Below are 20,601 nucleotides of genomic sequence, written 5' to 3'. Positions count from 1 at the left end.
AAACTAAATGTTTTGCTTCCCCTTCTGCTAACTTCACCTTTTAGGAAGAAAAATGGGGGAAACAATATTTTACCTCCCCACTGCCCCCCGGTGACATTAAATCTCCCACTGATTGTTACTATGCACTCTTCAAATTAATGTAATTTCCACCATATTCACACACGTGTGTCACTTTTCAACTGTGATGTGTTGAAAAGTAACTTAACTCCCAATACACTCACAATGTAGCCGTAAAGATTGAGATAATATTGTGGAGCATAATAATTATAAATCAAAGATGAAATGGGCATACCTTAACTCCCTCACTTTTCACCCCAACCAAGTATGAAAAAGAAAACATAGGCCAGAAGGATGCTATACAAATGTCACAACAAAGCTATTTATAATATCCTATTGGAAATATGAAATTGTGTGTTTGGCTACATCTTATTGGAAATATTACACTGATACCATCGGAGATAAATCAGCCAAAAATACCATAAAATACGATACGTTTTTTAACTTTAAAGTGACTATTACACAGCCTGTAACTCCCTATAGGAATATTATGGAAATATTATTATCTTTCGTAGGTATTTAGGCCTACTAGTTTCAGTAAGCTCACCAATGATCCACTCTATAGTCAAGTCAAGTTTATATGGCCCTTTATTTATTACTTATTATTTATTACCATACTATCATATACCATACTACATCATATTCATATACATGTCATTTATGATACTATATCATACAAGTCATATACCATACTACATCATATACATATTATATATCATACTACATCATATACATATTATATACTACATCATATACAGGTAATATATCATACTACATTATATACATATTATATACATCATGCATGTCATATAATCTAAGTATCTAACTACTGGAGAGTAAAAATGAGGAATGAGTCTGTTTTTGAAAGAGGAAGAACCTATTTGGCCAATTTGGGAAATTGCGAAATATTCAGTTAAATTGGCAGAGAGGCGTCTATAGGTCGCAGTCTTGCAGATTTAGACCTGAACAGTGGCTGCTAACAGACAGCTGGGGGGATATTAGTGAAGTTACTGAAACACTGAGAATATTTCGGGCCTGGTGTATGTTTTAGGGAGGAGTGGTTTTACAGACTGATCCTGCAGGAGAGAAACAGTGCAGCCTGCTTGGCGCTCCCACTTTGCATAACTCCAACACAGGTAAGATGTTTCATTTCTCACGGTAATGATTTGGTTTTGGAGGTAAAGAGGCAGATCTGTGGCGGACTAGGCTTCTTTCTAATCGGTTTCCAAAACACTTTCTCGGAAGATCAGAAGTTCCAGCAGCAAATCTCTGATCTGACCGCAAACTATGCATGACAGATCACAATCGCTGTTAGAAATGTCAGATTACAGTTTGCAGTAGTTTAGTTCTGTTGCATCCCCACGTATTTAGGCTATATTCAGCAGGCCTATTATTATTACGATTAAAATACCAAGCCTACTGAGCCTTTACGAATAAGTAATCTATAATCACTTTTTAGAAAAATACTATACAGAGATCACGGCAAAACTGTTAATCCTGCTCCCTATAGGAATATTATAGGAATACCATAGGGATAGATCAGAGAACCTACAATAACGTACGATAAGGTAACGATAAACTCACTATTGAGAAGCACAGACACAATATAAACGAAGGAGTATTATAGGAAACACACAGGACGCAGCACCGCCCCCTCCCTGCACCAGTCTTATAAATTGTTGTTTTTTACAGTGTGCATACTGTAAATAAAAGAAAAACAAACTGTAAAGTAGAAGATCATATAATGTCAATTTTTACAATGATTTCACGTGTTTTCTAAAACGTATAAAACTGCATTAAAATTACAGTTTTTACCTTTTAATAGATTTCTGTCCTGTTATTTAACAGGTATTATAACAGCTATTATTTGTTGAAAAATACATTCTCTTTAAAGTGGTGATTGTACCAAGGTAGCAGTAGTAGTATACATCTTTATTGTCCCCAATGGGGCAATTCGGTTCACAGCAAGCAGTGTTAAAGGTAAAATCAACCGTCTGATACTCTATCAATATATATCACCAATCTGTGATGTTCAATGCATTCCAGGAGTTATTTTGGGATGACTTGTTGTATTATACTGTTTTCTACGTTTCCCAGAGTGACCCATGTCCCTTCCCACAGCCCATTTGATGTCCATTTATTTTAAACATGAAAAATGGTTTGTGATTTATTGGATAACATGGTGACGTAAATGAGTTTCACATTGTTTGTAGACTTATATAAATAAATTCAATGCATCATACATTTCGCAGGCATGGACACATATAGCTGCATGCATATAAACCTTTTCTCTGTTTATCCCTTGCTCACTTATGCACTTTTGTTCATTTGTGTGCTTATATGTAGCATTACTAACCTTTCACTTTTTGCATTCAAGGTACTTCCCATCTGTTTATTTTTTTATTTATCTTTGGGCAACCTTGGAAGACCTTCCCCCACTGTGTTTTTTATACAGGCATGGACACTAAAAATAGCCGTCTGTATGCAGGCAGGTGCATCAGCAGTAATAGTTCCTACAATATCACACCTTCAAATGTCTATTAGTTCAAGCCAAACATGTGGATTGTTAGAGGGAAGCTTTATTAATAAAAGCTCAGTCCTGTCAGGCATGAACGGATGTGTGCTCACCGCTGTGACATGAGGTGAACTATGAACCTGCCAGTGCAAACAATCTGAAAAACACTGTGCTCGCCTTTCCTTTGTGAATCTGGATCTTACTAAAGGCTGATACAATTGTCCACTGTGATATTTACACTGCAGGACCAATGCAACCAGGTCACTTCCTCTAAGATTTACGACCTTTTTGTTTTCCTTTCTTCATAAGGCAATTATGTGGACGCTGGCTCTTCAGTTGGTTGTCATTGGCGTTTACCTACAGGTAGGCGTGGAGCAATGCATTCAGCTCAAATGTGAATAATTAGACAATAACAGGCTCACAATACAACATATTGTCATGAGAAAAAAGTTTAACAATTAATCTAGGCTGTTTCTTTTCTGCCTCAAGAAGATTAAATAGAAATATTCTTATTTTGACATGGAACTATAATACAGTGATTTGCATGTTGTTGTCTGCCCAGTTGTAGTCAGTAGGGATGAGATGATATATCGAAATTCAATATATTGCAATACAAAAATGTGACAATACGTATCGTGGGGCAGAAAAATGAACTGTGATATGAGCTCCATTTTATTCTGCTGTAGTAATCACAAATGAGACGACCTGCCCATCACAATTTCACAAACTCTCCATCCAAATTATATTATTTTCACTTTGTAATGACATTTTTAAATTGTTGTTTAAAGTCTAGCAAGCCAATGCCATCGCTAGAAAGATTTGTGGTTCAGAAATAAACATAAACATCTGCAGTTACTTTGTTGTGATTTAACTTTTATTTATTACATTGTATTGTGGTTGTATCGAATTGTGAACCGCGTATCGATTAACGAATCGTATCGTGAGATAAGTATATCGTCCCATCCCTAGTAGTCACAATATATTTGCTGTTTCTCTGCAGTGTATGAGGAGCAGGGGGTATTTGAATGAGGGAGGAGAAGGGGTGACATTCCCCTTGTGTAAATTACTGAAATGTAGATTGTAGATTTCAGTTAAAGGATAAGGCTGGTGTTTTTTAATGCATTTCTTACCATCAATAAATCCTATGAAAATAACAAAATCAACAATGCGTTTGCTCTGCTCCCGTTACTTTCCGACTTCCTTAAAACAGCCTTAAAACTGAAGTAATTGGCTCCAATTGTAAGCTAAAAACCTTTAAATACAGCTCACAAAGACATAGTTTCAATTTTAAAAATCGCTAACTGTTACCACGAAAAGTCAGAGTGTTGTAGTTATTACCAAATCAAATTCAAATGGGAACAAATTCTTCATTACGACAGGGACTATTTTCGGTGCTACCGAACTACTTTCCTGAGATCGAAAACATGTTTACGGCCGGCTTATTAAGTTGTTTGAGGAAAGAGTCGGCTGGCCCGGTGCATCGTGATGATGAAATATGTTGCCCAGAGCAACGGCATGGCTCTTTGACGAGTTTTTAATCATTTTTTTAATACAATGGAGTTCTATGGCTACCGGGACATGGCTTTATTGGGCACCGGCTACATGGACGAGACTTGGCAGCAAAACAAATTCATTGCTGATTTTGTTATTTTCATAGGATTTGTTGACGGTAAGAAATGCATTAAAAAACACCAGCATTATCCTTTAAGTTTCAATTTGAACAAATGGTATATTGTTACCCTCCTACCTGCAGGTACCCAGATGCTACCCATCATGCCGTTTATACGGCTCCATAGCTAACTGCGCCTACCAGCACCACCTTTGGGTTCCTGCGCTGCCTCCCTTCATCACCCACCTCTACCTGGAGAACAACAACATCAGTGAGATCAACGACACCTCCCTCTCGGGCCTTGAGGAGCTGCAGGAGTTGGACCTTGGAATGCAGAATGTGAAACTTACGATAAGGAACAACGCTTTCCTTAGGCAAAAAAAACTGACTCGATTTGTCCTAGGCTACAATATTGGTCTTCAGCTGGAGCCAAAGGCGTTTGTGGGACTTTCCAATTTACGGAGCCTCTATTTGGATTATTGTCAACTGGGGGAGTCCATACTGAAGGAAAGCTATCTGCAACCACTTTCGTCCTTGGAATCACTTGATCTCTTTGGGAACCATATAGAGAGACTCCGCCCTGCCCGGTTCTTTTCAAACCTGATAAAGTTCACAGAGCTGAACCTCACGTTGAACAGAATTGAAATGATATGTGAGGAGGATCTGGTTGGTTTCCGGGGCAAATACTTCCAGCTGCTGAACTTGGACTCCAACCGCCTCAATGCCATGGGTAGTGCAGGTTTTGACTGGGGAAGATGTGGGAATCCTTTCAGAGGGATGGCCTTTAATAAGCTTGACTTGTCCTCCACTGGGTTAAACCTGAACAATTTGGCACAATTTCTCAAAGCGATTGAGGGGACTCAGATTGGTCAACTTAAACTGTCTGGACACATAGGTAAAGGGTTTTCACATGACAACTTCCCCGATCCGGACGACAGCACATTTGAAGGCCTCAAGAATAGTGCAATTAGTACTTTAGATCTGTCTAAGAACTGGATATTTGCTTTGCAGAGGAGTGTTTTTAGTCCACTAAAAGACGCAATAATAATTGACATTTCCCATAATAAAGTCAATCAGATAAATAGAAATGCCTTTGATGGGCTTCAAGGACATTTACGATTACTCAACCTGTCATTCAACCTACTAGGGGAAATATACTCTCACACATTTGCTAATCTGACAGACCTTAGAGTGTTAGACTTGTCTTACAACCATATTGGTGCATTGGGATATGAGTCATTCAGTGGTTTTCCCAACTTAAGAGCGTTATATCTAACAGGAAACTCGCTCAGAGACTTAGGTTTTCCTGCATCATTACCCAACTTACAGTATCTCCTTTTGGATGACAATAAATTGGACGCTGCATCACAGAGAAGCGTCATTAAGTTAGGCAATAACATTATCCATTTGAATATTGAGAACAACAGATTAAACAACTTGGAGGATGTTTATGTCATTGTAACACAATTCAAGCGCCTCAAGAATTTATTCTACGGTGGAAACTTCATCAAGTGGTGCACAATAAATCCGAACGTTTCAGTGCCTCGTCCAAACAGTTTGGAAGTGCTGGATCTTCACGACAGTTCCCTGCAGACAATCTGGGCACAGGGGAAGTGCCTCGACCTGTTTGATCGTCTTGAGAATCTCATCGGCGTCAATTTAAGCCTCAACTCACTCGCTACTCTTCCCAAAGGGATTTTCAGCGGCCTCACCTCGGTACTGGAGATGGACCTCTCCTCTAACTCTTTGACCTATCTGCAGCCGGACGTCTTTCCCATCAGCCTGAAAAGACTCCTCCTCTCAGACAACTTCCTGGCCTCTCCTGACCCCGCCACCTTTCGCTCTCTCAGCTTCATCAACCTGGCGATGAATCGGTTCCACTGCGACTGCAATCTGGAGAGCTTCCTGACGTGGCTGAACGAGACCAACGCCACTCTCCAGAGTCCTGAGGAGTACAGATGTGAGTTCCCCTCCGATCTCTATAGCGTTCCACTGCTGGATTACTACCGGATCGTCGAGCCGTGCGAGGACGAAGAGAGCGCCGCCGAGGATCTGAGGTTCGCTCTCTTCGTCTGCTCCGCCCTCCTCCTCCTCCTCGTCATCGTCAATGCGATTGTTTACACCCGTTTCCGTGGACGCATGTTCATCATTTACAAAAAGATCGTCGGCAGGGTTCTCGAGGGCCCGCAAACACCGCCTCCTGCCGGCGACGTCCAGTACGACGCCTACCTCTGCTTCAGCGACAGCGACTACAGGTGGGTGGAGGCTGCTTTGCTAAAGAAGCTGGATTGCCAGTTTTCGCCGGAGAACATCCTCCGCTGTTGTTTCGAGGCCAGAGACTTCCTGCCGGGCGAGGATCACCTGTCCAACATCAGAGACGCCGTCTGGGCCAGCAGGAAGACCGTGTGCATCGTGTCCAATGAGTTCCTTAAAGGTACAGGGTTTCTGACTTTGATTTGGAGGAAGCTGGCATAATGTCCGCTTTAACTTTTTAAACTCCCATGATAAATTTCAAGCTTTTTTTTCCTAGTTTCAAAAACAAGCTATATACAATTTCCAAGTTACAAAGCCCCTCAGTGAAATATGTGTATGAGGATCTGAGCTAGCATGGCTAAATTCAATGAGAAATTTTACTAACAGCAGTATTACAAACATAACAGACAATATATTTAAAGATATTTTTTATGTTATTTGAATAAACAATCGAATCATATAGAACAGGTTATGCATTTTAGATGTATTCGCTAGATGACAGCAGAAATACGAGGGACAGTGAAGTCCTGTACACATTACTTGCAAAACAATAACTGTATTCCATTTCCATATTTCGAAGGCTGGCTCCATTTGCACCTGTCTCAAAGACTTTAAGCCAGGTGCATAGTATCCTCTCGTCCCATAGAATGAACATGAAAAGACCATCATTTTCATACTTTATGCGTTTTTTATTAGTCTGACTCATTTCTTCTATTCTTTGCACTGCCTCTTAAAATGGATACTGCAATCACAGCTCTCAGTTGAATATTCCTTGTGAATGGAGTGAATAGAAGCAAAGGGTCAGACAGAATGGTAATATCTAGCCAAGTATACAAAATAAAACAGATGAGTGTCCTGATGCCATGTATTTGTGGCATTTTAGGTTTGAGTAATCTAGTCCATAGTAAGTCTTTGTCACATATCATCCCCTCTCTCTGTCTCGCATCTTTCCTTTCACTCTCCACTGTACTATATAATGAAGCAAAAACCCCTTAAAATATCAAAGAGGTAAATTTAGACACCAAAACTGACCTGCTGGTGTCTCTTCGTAGACGGCTGGTGCCTGGAGGCGTTCACTCTGGCCCAGGGCCGGATGCTGGAGGAGCTGACAAACGTCCTGATCATGTTGGTGGTAGAGAAGGTGTGTATCTGGCTGCTGATTGGTCAGCAGAGTTGTCTGTCGGTGGTCATGTTGGCTGTTTGATTGTCCACTGTTTGTTCGTTCTATCGGTCTGACTGTCTAACATTGTTTTTATTCGATCTGATTGGGCATTGTCAGTGTTGAGCGACTTGTCTCTTTGTGAGATTTTATTTACTTGTGCTCGTCATTCCTATCATACACCCTCTCTGTTTGCCTATTTTTAAAAATGTTGTTTTCTTTACACTCATATGTGAAATGCACTTAAAGGAAGAATCTACCCTAAAACACTGTTAAAGAAAAACAGCTATTGGCAATGTACCTTGCATTTCTAGGCCCATTTAGTTGTGTATTTTTCTTATTTTTATGGAAAACTGGCCAAATGTAATCAAGCAACGTGATGTCACACTGAGATATTTACAGAGCAGCTACAATGGAGTTTGATAGTGCTTTTTCAGCTATCTAAAACATCAAAGGCCAAACGTCAGATTTTAGTATCAGTCCCTCAGAATCAAAGAACAAGGGTTTCTTTCTAGACCTTTTTGCACTGATGTTCAACAATCATACAGGGAGAAATCCGTTGTGGAAGAGAGATATCGATTTCTCCACAGAAAGTAGCAGCTGTAAGACATGTTGCGTTTTGAGTAAGGGGTGCTTACTGTCTTATTATCGCGATCACTGTCGTTATTGATCTCTCCACCTAAACCTAAACCTATGACTGGATGCAACGAGTTCAGGCACGTTTTCTGGGGTTTGTCGAAAAGGCATTCTGGGAAATGTAGGAAATCCCTAACTGAAGTGGAAGAAGACGAGACAGGTTGAGGGAAAGTGCATATAACAAACAAGTACATTTCAACACACACCATCACAAAATAACTGCTGGAATACATTGAACATCACAGATCGGTGATGTGTAACAATGTAAAAATATCCAAGGGTGGATTTTTCCTTTAACCAAACTGGATTCAATTGAATTAAAGTACAAAACACAAATTTGATTGAAGTTTTTGACCTACATCGCTGATCTAAATCTCCACTGAAATGACCTGAATTGAAGGTGCCGCACTACCAGCTGATGAAGTACAATGCGGTCCGGGCTTTCGTCCAGAGGAGAGAGTACCTGGTCTGGCCTGAAGACCCTCAGGACCTAGCGTGGTTTTACGAGCGGCTCGTCTCTCAGATTCTCAAAAACACCAAGGTGAAAAAGCCCACAGAGGACAAACCTGAGCCTGACATTCAGCCCGAAAACGGGGATGGTATCCAACTTGAGCAGGTCAGACCAGTTGAGATGTGAACTTTTTGGGGTTAAAGAGATCTGCCTTCACCGGGACAACAACACCCGCTTCGAACCCTGTGATCGCAAACATCCAAGCTGCCGAAGTGTCCTTGAGCAAGTCACTGAATCCTCATCAGCTGCAGGGACGCTGTTCTGTATTCGACTCCATTGACCCTGTGCTCTCATGGGGATCAATAACGTATTACGGTATTTCGGTTTGTTTTGTTATGCCTGTATGCTGGAGTAAAATATATGTGTGTAAATACTGTATATAAACAGTAAAATGGTACTTGTTGAATCAACATTGAGGAATAAAGTCTAATCCAGCAGTAGGTAGGGCTAGGAAAAAACTTTATTCATGTTAAGTGTGTTTTTTTCAGATCAGTAGGAGCTGATTGTGATCATTTCCAAGGAACTGGCAAAGTGAGTGTCCCCAAACCATAAATGGCATGATGACTTAAAAGGAAGTGAAGGCAAAAAAAAAAAAAACAACTCCAATATCCTTTGCGCTTGAGATCTACAGAAGCAGATGAGAGCTAAAAAAAAAAAAAAGAAAAAACAGACCTTTTCCTCTTTGCCAAAAACTCTTTGTTGCCATGGCAACGAGCAGTCTGTCCCCTGTTTTCCCTCTGAACTGTTTGGTTGTTTTTATTCTACTCTCTGCAACTAATGTCTCTATACATTAAACACACTAAGTTTCAGTGTGTTTAAGTGTGTTGTGGCACAGTGTTAAATACATTTTAAATTTATATGACTTTGATTTTTTTCTGTTTTGTTTCTATGTTAATGTCAGCGGTAAAGTCTCTCCACAAAAAATAATGACATTTAAAGATGCTATGATTCTTTTTCTAATATTAAATAATTATTGGTGCAAATAAAGTGTTGTTCACCCTGATCACCTGTAGGGTGAAGCAAATCACCAGTGCAGCTTTCATTGTGCCTGAAATTTTAGAAGAGAAGAAGAACATGACCGAACTCCAGAGCTTGTTAAATTGGCTCTCAGTGAATAGCAGCCGCTTTTACTCCTGATCAGAATGACAGTTTGTAATTCACTTTTTTACAATCCAGCCAAAAGCAAATAATTAGACCTCTATCTCTTAAATAGACCTCTATCTCACCATCTGTTGGACAAAAAGACAAGAGTGAACTAGATGAAAAAGTGTGAAAGATTGTATGTTACTTTCATTCACTTATCTGCACGAGTGTACAATGTTATAAATTAAAGGCAAAAATTCAATGTCTCATTGAAAAATAATTAAAAGCAAAACCTCCCATTTCTCTGTAAACTGTTTTCATTCATTAATTCAAGAACCATTTTAAAAAATAAAGGTTCAATCACAACAGCATCTCTAACTGACCGTCCAGCTGGTTCATCCTGCTGCAGCGGTGACAGTTGGGTACCAGATTAACAATATGAGAGTTATTTTAAAGGTTTTGTTCATTTAATAAAATGTAAATATTGAATATTGTTTTAAATCTATATTCAAGATATATACACTACCAGTCAAAAGTTTGGACACACCTGATTGAATGTATTATGTTTATCATTATCTTAAAGCCATTTTGATCTAAAGGCTTATCCTTAAATGCTTCAAATTTGTTTTTAGACAAATATAAATAGTGACCCTAACCCTAACCCTAACCCAACCCTGACCCTAAATATAACCCTAACCCTAACCCTAACCCTAACCCTATAAATAGTGAAGTTGATGCCTATGTATGAATTTCTTTCCAAAGCCTTTGCCTTTCCATCAAGGCAAAGGGCGGCTACTTTAAAGAATCTAAAATATAAGACATCTTTGATTTGTTTATGACTTTCTTGGTCACTGCATAATTCCATTCGTGTTATTTCATAGTTTTGATGTCTTTACTATTATTCTAAAATATGGAAGATAGTAAAAGTAAAGAGCAATGCGTGTGTCCAAACTTTTGACTGGTAGTGTAGGTTTGAATTTTTCCACATCCTCACCAGGTACATCACAATTTCCTAGTAATATATATAATACGCCTCTAAATCCAACCAGAATCCACCCTTCCAATGGGATCAAGATTATCCTGCATTAAAACTATCCTAATCTCTGCCTTTGATTTGGATTACCCAATCCAAATCCTAATCTGAGTGATCAGATTCTCAGTTATCAGGTTTGAAAAACTCAATTTTCAGATGAAAACCTGGACCCAGGGCAAGTTTTAATTCTATTTTCACCACTAGATGGCGAGTTTTACCTGTTTATTTGCTGCTAGTCGTGGGCTACTGTCAAATCCAGGTCAATGCACAGTGATCCCTTATAGCTCTAGTTTGGAAGACTTTAGTGATCACACAATGTTTATTAATGCATTCGTTTATGTGTGTATACCATATTTAACGAGGATACTTTTTAATAACTGAATTTCAGTTTAACAGCAGCTGCTAACGGTGTCTCTAACCGTAGATCTCACATGGGTTTCTTGGACTGTAAAACGAGGGTGGATGTGACTCTGCCCTGCTTCCTTTAATTTGACCTGTGTGTCTGAAAACAGGAAGCTACTGGGCAGAGGAAAACTTCCTTCCAGTTGGCTCCGGCTGTATCCTCCCAGTCTTTATGAGCCAGCTGTTCTGAACATTATACCACAAGCTCCTGCTGCTTATACACTGCACCCAGTCCATTAACCTGAACACATAGTACAGCATTAACATCTGTCAAGTATATATACTGTATATATAGATATATTTTCTGCAGTTGTTTATTTTTTTCTGGGATTTTACCAGTGTTGAACGTCAAAATGCTATACGTTAGTGTGTTCAAAATGTCAAAACACAGACACAGCCATTGTCTTAATTCATGTTCCTGGGCCGAGTTTCCCATAAGCATCCCAGCTCTATAGAATGTGAATTTAAGCAACAGAAGCAAAACAAGTTGAATCAAACCCTAACCGAGCCTGAGAGGTACAGCTTGTTACAACTGTTAAATCAATAACCTCCCATGGTAACATGTCAACATGGTAATTATTACATTACTGGGTTTTATTACATGATTGGGAAGGCTGAATTTTTCAGTCTTCAAAAATGTAATTAAACTGATAATGTAATCATCAAAGTGGATTCATATTCATCCTTTTTTTAACATAGCATCTTAGTTAATAACCAAATGTGTCGGTTGTATATTGACTTTTTGTCTGTTATTACGTTATCAGTTCAGTTATTACATTTTTGAACACTGAAAATTTCAACTTTCCCATTAACAGGTTACGTAAACAGGATTTTTACACTATTGGTTGCAAATTATTATTACATTAATGGATTATCACATTAATGGGAAGTGAGTTAAGAGGAATCAAAAGGCCTGGCTGTTAGAACAAGTGCCTGTGTAAAGTGTAAACTGTCAAATAAACTAAACTAAGCTTTTTGTGAGTTCAAACCCAACTAAAGCCCAAAATTACTTAAAAAAAAAAAAGTTAAATAAATTTAAAAAAAAGATAAATAAATACAATTCTAAGAGTTTTGCAGGGTTTCATTCCAAAGGTTGAACCATAAACCTTGAACCAAAGTGCTATATACCCATTAAAAAAATATGTGATGCTATCTGATGTTCATTGCTCAACATTTCAAACAACACATCCGATCATATCATCTCGGATGTTGCCAAGTAAAGATCTTAAGATAACTAGACTATCTTAAGATATAAGAATTTAAAATGTTACTCTTTTGTAAGCAAACTTCCTAAGATGTAGAAACACTTCAAGAATGATGAGTTTTCTTTAGCAGGTGTCACATTTTAAAATCACAATTTGGAAGGAAACAGATTTTCAGCAAAGGTTTTGAACTTCAGTACGACCCAAACCCAATGAAATTAAGAGTTTCATTACAAAGATTCTATGCATCTATTTGGGAGACACAGTTTGGTGTTTGAAATTCATCAATTCATCATTCATTTAAAAAAAAATATAACTGTTTCGTAAGCAAAAAAGAGAAAAGCTCTTAGCATTATTTTGTTTGCCATATTCATTTTAGACATTTTAAAGGCAACAGGTTAGAGAGATTAGAAATACCATACAATTGTTTTCTTAATTTCAAAAGATGAAAAAGCTGAAACAGCCCTGCGATGGACTGGTGACCTGTAGAGTGTCTCCCTGCCTTCTGCCCAATGCATGCTGGGATAGGCTCCAGCCCGCCGACTCTGAACAGGAATAAGCGGGAAAAGACAATGAATGAATCAATGAATGAAAACTGACACAAAAAATGTTCACCTCTACCATTGATCAAAAGAGAAAAAAGGCAAACCTGTTTCATTTCCTCGATTCTGGCCCAGTCCGATGGCTCCACCAAAATCCAATTTGAAAAGTGGAAGCAAATATTTACCTTGTAAACAACCTCTCCAGGTCTCTGGCTTCTTTACAGTTATTTCAGGCTGTGGAATATACTTAGAACAGACACACTCGCCTCTCAGATTCTCCCTCACAGGGAAATGTAATAAACCCCGCCCCATGGCCACAGCTAATATTTGACCTCTGTTTAAACAAATATAATTACAGGGCCGCTCACGCAAGACTGAGGAGGAATCCATTGAGGGAAGTGGACCCATCTTCACCTCTTTGATTTAGTGGCAGAGGAGAATAAAGGCAGCCATGGGGGAGCTGGGCAGGTTCAAGGCTGAGAGGAACACAAACCGTCCTGTATGATCCAAAATAAGACCTTTCCTTTAACACAGAGGGATCAAGCAACCCCAGTGTGGGTGGTTTACTTATGTAATGTGTTTTATAGTGTTTGTTTGTTTGGGGAAGTTTGTTTTTGGGGTTGGGGGGGGGGGTGAGGGGATGAGAGGAAAGAACTAGAACTACACACACTAAAGCACAGTGGTACTTTTCCTCCCTCCTCACTGACACCATTTACAGGTTTTCCAGTGAACCTCCCATCGCACATCTTCTGCCTAAAGTCGGCCTACAGATGCAGCCATTGTAGAAATCACACTTTTCATATACTTGCTGCACATGTGCTGCACTGCTTCTTCACCCCCAAGAGGAACTGTTTGGAAAATCCTGCTGTACTAATGCAGGATACAGGTAAGGTTGAGTGTCCTACAGTGGCAGCCATTCTATGTGCATTGAGCAAATGCTGCATTTGTGCCTTTCCTTTGAAGACTGTTCTCATAGAATTACTATCCATCCATCCATCCATCCATTTTCTAGCAGCTTATCCGGGTCAGGGTCATGAAGGAAACAGGTTGCACTCCCTCCAGTGTGTCCTGGGTCTACCCCAAGGTCTCCTCCCAGTCGGTCCAAAGAGAGGTGGGGGGCATCCTTGGGTGAACTGAACTCCTCGCCACGTCATGCAGAGTGAGGCCAGCCAAGGTGAGGAGGAGCCTCTTCTCGGCCGCTTGTATCCACGATCTCATTCTTTTGGTAACTACCCAAAGCTTGTGACCATAGGTGAGGGTCGGAACGAAGATCGACCAGTTAAATCGAGGGCTTTGCTTTTTGTAGCTCAGCTTTGTCTTCACCATCACGGTCCGATACAACGCCCACATTACTGCTGCTCCTAACCAGCAGTCAATCTCGCGATCCTTCTTACCTTTACTCGTGAATAAGACCCCAAGACCCTTGAACTCCTCCACTGCTGCTCAACCCTAACCAGAATGGGACAAGCCACCTTTTTCCAAGAGAGAACCGTGGCCTCAGACTTGGAGGTGTTTGTTCTTCTTGTTGAATCCATGCCTCGAAGAATTCAGGCTGTTCTGGGGGCGAAAGGGGGGTGTACCACTAGGTGAACCACTGAGTGCATATGCTCTACCCAGCTGGAGAGTGATGTGTCTCTGAACGCTGCCATATTTTAGTGTGAAAGGGGGGTTGGAGAGAGAGAGAGGGAGGGAGGGAGGGAAAGAGAAAGAGAGAACTGGGCCGATGCCAAGACTATGAATTTTTAATGGTAGCAGGACGGCTTTTCCCATCAGCTCCCAGCGCTGTAGCTGTGAGTGACTGTTGGCACGGCCAGGCCAAGGAGGGATGTGATTTTAAAGCAAGATTTGACTGCAGTGGAACATTTTCACTTTTTAGGGCACAAACTTCTGAAGGAATTCATCACTTGGTGGTTGGTCTTGGGGACCTGTAGTCAGCAACTCTCATTTAGTTGATTAGTAAAGTGGTAACCAGCAAGATCCTTGTTTTTTTTGGGCAATATCTATGGTACTAAGTGATCATTGCTGTGATGTTTTTGCACTACACTTCTCAGAGATCCCTTGGCAATCAAACAGCATGGACAGAACTGTGATGTCTTTTTCCTTGGATTTTCTGTTGATTTCACATTGAAACCAATGCCTGCTGATGAGTTAATCAGGTTTCTCCGGAAGCGCCCATACAGAAACCTTTGAACCACAATGTGGAAAGTGTCTGGGAAGAAAAATAACACACTAAATTTGAAATGTCAAAGCATCCCTTTAAGATACCGTGAGAAGAAGATTGGCTCTGAAATTCCACATCAAAAGAAATGCCGTGAAATGTGAGAGTTCTGAAGTAACGGCTCACTCGGTTTTGATTTAAAGCCCAAATCAGACTAAAGAACAGTAGAGGACTAACTTTAGCTCACTGCCCCAGGATGAATTCCCTGTCCCAAAACACTGCCCTGACCCGGTGTGTAACGTTATCTTAGGTTACTGTTGGAGCAGATCGGCCTTCGCATTCCACATCGTAGGAAAGACAGGGAGCAGAAAGACGATCGGAGAGGATTACTTCTTCTTTTCCCGACTGACCTCTGAGGAAACAGGTGTTTTCTGCACTTGGTTGGAATAGATTGAGCGGCCTTGTGTCCAGAAGTAGCAGAGAGAGAGGAGGAGGGAGGGAGAATAAAAGAGAGGAGAGAGGAGAACATACAGTACATTGGGAAGATATTATGTCTACCCTCTGTCACGTTTCTCTGAACCATATATCTCTGTTTTGAAGTAACAGCCAACTCAATCAGGCCCTTATCCGATTCCAGGCACAGTCTTGACTTATAGCTCTGAAATGTGTAGTTTACAGTGCTGGCCACAATCTTCAGCCTCGTCAATCTGCCTGTGTGTTTATGTGAAAGAGTAGGAAAGCGACTAAGGTTTGCCTGTGACTGTTAGTCCAAAATATTGCAAGCATCAACAGTCACGACACATACAATCTTCTATTATGATGCTAGCATAACGACTTGTGAAGATAGCCTAAAAGTTGGACAAACAGGTTTGTGACTGGTAGGTTGCTGGTTCAAATCCCCGGCAGGAGGATCCTCGGACAGAGTGAACAAGAAACACTCTCTCCTCCCTCAACAACCACCATTGAATAGTCTTTGAGCAAGGCACTTAACCCCCAAATCTCCCAGGTGAGAATGAGTTTATATGAATGTGAAGCAGGGCGTTGCTGGAAAGGTGTGAGTTGTGTGCTCCTTTAACTTTCTTGCAATAGATAGTTTGGGGAAAAAAACAAGACATCCCCAGTCCTACATAGGCCTTGTTTCAATGCGAAGACAGGTCAAAAAGTCAAATTTCACACTGGAAATATGCACAATAATAATGTTTTTAATGCTCTTCTGTTATGAGGTACTAGGTCCATACAATGGTAGCCTAAGCCTTACTTGAAAACAAAATGATTGTTTCTCAGTGGGACTACATCTGTGTATACATCTGTTCAGGCTAGTAATGCCACCGCCGATGACAACTGGAATCATTTCCTAGTACAATGAGCCAGAGAGCATGGTCTCCATGTAATTACAGCTGTCTGCTTTAGTACAAGTTCAGAGCTGCACAGTTGACATTTCATTTAACAGTCGATGCATTTGTGTAATTATGAGCCCGATTGTGTATATTGTGAAACGCACAAGACATACACACACATATATTTCCTTTACCTGCCTTGGCACCTATTTCTTTTCAGGGTCAGTCTACCCAGCATACATTGGGCGGAAGGCAGGGAAACATCCTGAACAGGTCGCCAGTCCATCACAGGGCTAACACAGATAGAAAGACACTCCCAATCATCCTCAATCCTACGGGCAATTTAGAGTTTCCTGTCCACCTGACTTGAATGTCTTTGGACTGTGGGAGGAAAACAGAGGAAAGCTCTAGTCAGGGACCCCATGCATAGTGACACTGTATGGGTATGAAGCAGAGAACAGTCCTGTATGATTCTGACCATGACTAAAATATGACACTCGCTACAGTAGATGCTCCAGGGAGCCAAACAACAGAGAAGGCAGGATTTTAGGAATGGTTTGTGTACAGTATTGGCCTGGAGATCATCAATGGTTTGGAAATCCCATACATTTCCAGACTTCCCAGTGTGAGTTTCTTAGCATTGACTTGTAGCTTGGAGAAGATGCGATCTGTATCAGAAAAAGTAATAAAATCAGATCATTATGCTTGTGTAAATCAGGCCTATATGAGCCTATGAGCTCAGAGACCAGCCAACCCAGCCCAGTTCAAATCACAGGCAATGACCCAAGGCCAGATGTAACAGAGCTAGTAGTGATGGCGCCAGCGGTTATGAGACAATGAAACAGGTGTACGCTGTTATGTTTAAAGCTATGCCCTTCTTTGAACAGAGAGGCCCATGTGGAGTGCTCATCTTATTTTATGTTCTCTGTGTGTTTGTGTGTGTGTGTGTGTGTGTGTATATAAGATGGGAGGAGACGATAGGAGACAGCGAGACAATAGTGATAGAAAAAGACATTTTAATCATACAGTACATCTTTCATCTGAGGCATGTGGCAACTTGAACATAACAGCACACTGCAAAATTTAACACTAGCTCCCACAAATACAAAAAAAAGTCAGGCAGCGATTTTCATCAGCTTTTAAAATGTAGCGCATTTTTATTATGGTTGATGCACTTGTGATCTCATCTGACACAATGTATTGAGTATGACATTATAGATACTGTAGGTTTTCCTGCCGATGCAAACGGTTGCCTTATAAGTAGACTATATTTACCATTGTAGCTAGCAAAATTTCGGGGTGACGTCTTTGAGAATAAAGACCATTTCAACAATGCGTTAGTCCCGTGAGCCTGCCTATCACCACCCACAAGTTGACCACAGTTGGAGACACAACTGGCCTCATCATCCCTTTCTACCATTTCACCCAAGAGCGTTGGTAGTCAAACCAATCTGTGTGCAGTGTGGATGTTTAAGCCAGCTGTTATGAAAATCACTCCCAAGTTGAAAGATTTTTAAAAAAGAGCATAGGTTAAATTTCGGTTTTTGGTTGAGATTGCTAGCCAGCAGTGACCAGCTTGTACTGTAGCTAGTGTAGACATTTTGCCATTATGCTTGTCAAAAATCTGTGGAATCAGTTTGCTCTTCTTATGCCTCCTTCACCTTCATCCATAACAAGTGCTGACTATACTGACATAACTAAAAAACTGGCCCCATAACCACTGGAAGTCTGCATAATTCTGCTGTGAGACTGCATTGCCTATTCCTTGCATCTCTAACAGCAAGTGAGCCTAATTTCAGACAAGGTGGCCACATGTGTTTCTCACTATGATCGACTGGGGGAATAGTCTGGCTCGCGTGGCTACCAATGCTTTCCTTTCCCATAATAACAGAGCTTCAACAACACAGTGTCTTTTATTGTAAAATCAAAGACATGATCTGGCACGTGAACGGAATATCTTAACTGGTGAGTACAAAAAAAAAAACCATGTAAACACAGAACATATTTAGTGGGTCCGTGCTGTTTCATGAAACACATTGAGGCACTTGGTCAACGCACACATCCCAAAAATTGTTTGATTGCACAGAGACATAATATGTGGTAAGGTCATACTGTTTTGGACAATCTCTATACCTTCAGGATTGAGTTTCTGTTTAAATTTCTATTTGTGGTCAACATAAACTTTCAGATGAGGGATTGGTGTTTATTGCAAGAGGAGGCACATTGGCTTCAGTTTTTGGCACGTTAAACTCGGAGACGGAATTGCACTTCACTTTCAGCGTCCTGTTAAAACAGAAGAGTTTCTTTGGAGAGGCAGAGGAAGCCCTCTCTCTCTTTGAGTTCTGCTTGCACTTTTTGACACTTTCCTCCCGTGTGACGGGAATACTTTCGAGCTTCTCCTGGTTGCCAGGGATTTTACAACAGGCATCCATTTGCGCTGTTGTTTCGGCGGTTGTGTGATTATCACCACAACATTGGTCACTGTCCGTTGCCTTCTGTCTTTCATGACGGGTTGTGTGTGTGGAGGCTGCGTGTGGCGTGGCTAATATGCAGCCCAGGGAGGATGAGGGGGAGGCGGCTTGAGTCTGAGGCTGTGTCTGGGCTGGGGTGCTGATATTTGGGCTAACGCCTGGGCTTGAGGGTTTCACTCCAGGCTTATGGTTATCCTCTTGTCCCACCGATTGTAGGCCAGTGATTGGGCCAGGAGCTGGAGCTGGGCCTGAGTCTTGGGTTGAAGCCGGGGTAGTGGACCTCTGCTCTCTGGCCAGGCCACCCTGGAGGTTTGCAGTGTGGACACAGTAGTTCCTGAGATGGCAGCTGTGGGCAGGTCCTTGCCTGGGGGCCACTACTCTGCCCTGGGAACAGTGGTGGAAATGAGCTGGGGGATACTGGACATAGTGCATACGACACTCCATGTTCTTGTAGACTGGGTCCAGGGTTGTAGATAACAGGGCAGCATTTTGTTTGCTCGGGTGGTTTCCTGAGAGGGGGAACAGCTGAGGGGTGGGAGGGCAGGAAGGCGAATCTTGGGGAGGCTGAGCACAGGGGCGGGGGGTCCACTGCTGGGGCAGATGAGGAGGAGGGGGGTCCCCACATGTGCAGTTAGTGTTTTGAGAGTACTGGCATCTGGACGGTGTGCTCAGTGTGGCTACAAGTCCATTCTCAGATGCGGCTCTCCCAGACTCAGTTTTGCTCTTATAAGGGATGTGTGAATAAGGGCCGGTGTGGTGGTGAGGGGGTATTCCATTATAAAGCTGAGGACACATCTCACGCTCCTCTGCAGGTTTCTCTTCATTTCTATGACTGGATGCCAGGGGCTCTAACTCATAATGCTCCACCTCCCCACCCCGGCTGTCTAGCTGGTACTTGCCCAGGCCAGAGCTCTTGCCTTGGGGCGAGGGGCTTGTGGCCGTGCCCTCAGAGAAGGCCTGGCACTGGAGCTTTTTGGGCAGGGGGATCTGGCCGCAGGTACCCTGGGGTCCCAGGCAGCGACACATGCACTGAAAGAAGAAGGTGGCAAAGGTCCAGCTAACGCACATGATCAGCATCATGAACGTGCCCAGCTGGGTGTACGCCAACACAGTCGAAGGCATCATCATCGCCCCAGCAACGAAGGTTGTCAGCGCTGCCATAGCGATGGCAGAGCCCATGCGGCTGAGGGAGAAAACCACCTTCCCCTCGCGGTCGGGCTCTGGGGCGAGCCGGTACGCCACACCGTAGTGGACGGCAAAATCCACCGACAGCCCCACGGCGACAGAAATAGTAACAGACTCCAACACGTTAAGCTCCCAGCCCAGGAGCACCAGGGAGCCCACGGTGACAAAGATGGTCCCAGCAATCGACAGGATGGCATAGAGGCTGATGATGACATTCCAGGTGGTCAGGAGCATGACGCTGAAAGCCACGGCCACCGACAGCGCCATGGCAACCAGTGTGCCATCTGACAGACTGTCCTGGAGGTCGTAAAACTCCAGGTTGCTGACGAACCAGCCGTGGCTGAGGCCTGCTGGAGCATAGAGCAGCTCCTCACTGATCCAGGCATCCACCTGAAACAGAATCACAATCGCAATCATGAACACCTCACTTGGCATTACAATCCTAATG

The 20,601-nt window shown here is 41.8% G+C and overlaps 2 protein-coding genes across 3 annotated transcripts in view; one reads left to right on the top strand and one right to left on the bottom strand.

Annotated features, from left to right (window-relative positions):
- Window positions 1–1,167: 1,167 nt before the first annotated feature.
- On the top strand, window positions 1,168–9,350 carry LOC139923433 (toll-like receptor 5). The gene is made up of 5 exons (XM_071914224.2): window positions 1,168–1,193; window positions 2,882–2,935; window positions 4,326–6,615; window positions 7,487–7,575; window positions 8,630–9,350. The coding sequence occupies exons 2-5, from the start codon at window positions 2,888–2,890 to the stop codon at window positions 8,864–8,866; spliced, it is 2,664 nt and encodes an 887-aa protein (XP_071770325.1). The 5' UTR covers window positions 1,168–1,193; window positions 2,882–2,887; the 3' UTR covers window positions 8,867–9,350.
- A 9,041-nt stretch (window positions 9,351–18,391) lies between these two features.
- Window positions 18,392–20,601, bottom strand: part of disp1 (dispatched homolog 1 (Drosophila)) — an 85,639-nt gene continuing 83,429 nt past the window's right edge. For both annotated transcript variants that reach the window (XM_078289765.1, XM_071914240.2), the window contains one exon: window positions 18,392–20,543. In XM_078289765.1, coding sequence (XP_078145891.1) covers window positions 18,669–20,543 — 1,875 coding nt within the window. In that variant the 3' untranslated portion in view covers window positions 18,392–18,668. The remainder of the gene's footprint in view (window positions 20,544–20,601) is intronic.

Source organism: Centroberyx gerrardi, chromosome 18, assembly GCF_048128805.1.
Source record: "Centroberyx gerrardi isolate f3 chromosome 18, fCenGer3.hap1.cur.20231027, whole genome shotgun sequence".
In the NCBI taxonomy this organism is placed as follows: Eukaryota; Metazoa; Chordata; class Actinopteri; order Beryciformes; family Berycidae; genus Centroberyx; species Centroberyx gerrardi.
Note: the sequence above shows the minus strand (reverse complement) of the source record. Positions and strands in the feature narration are given on the sequence as shown.

Coding starts and splice junctions, on each gene's coding strand:
- LOC139923433 (XM_071914224.2), top strand. CDS start 2,888: ATGTGGACGCTGGCTCTTCAGTTGGTTGTCATTGGCGTTTACCTACAG. Junction 6,616..7,486: donor GTCCAATGAGTTCCTTAAAG/GTACAGGGTTTC, acceptor GTCTCTTCGTAG/ACGGCTGGTGCCTGGAGGCG. Junction 7,576..8,629: donor TCATGTTGGTGGTAGAGAAG/GTGTGTATCTGG, acceptor CCTGAATTGAAG/GTGCCGCACTACCAGCTGAT.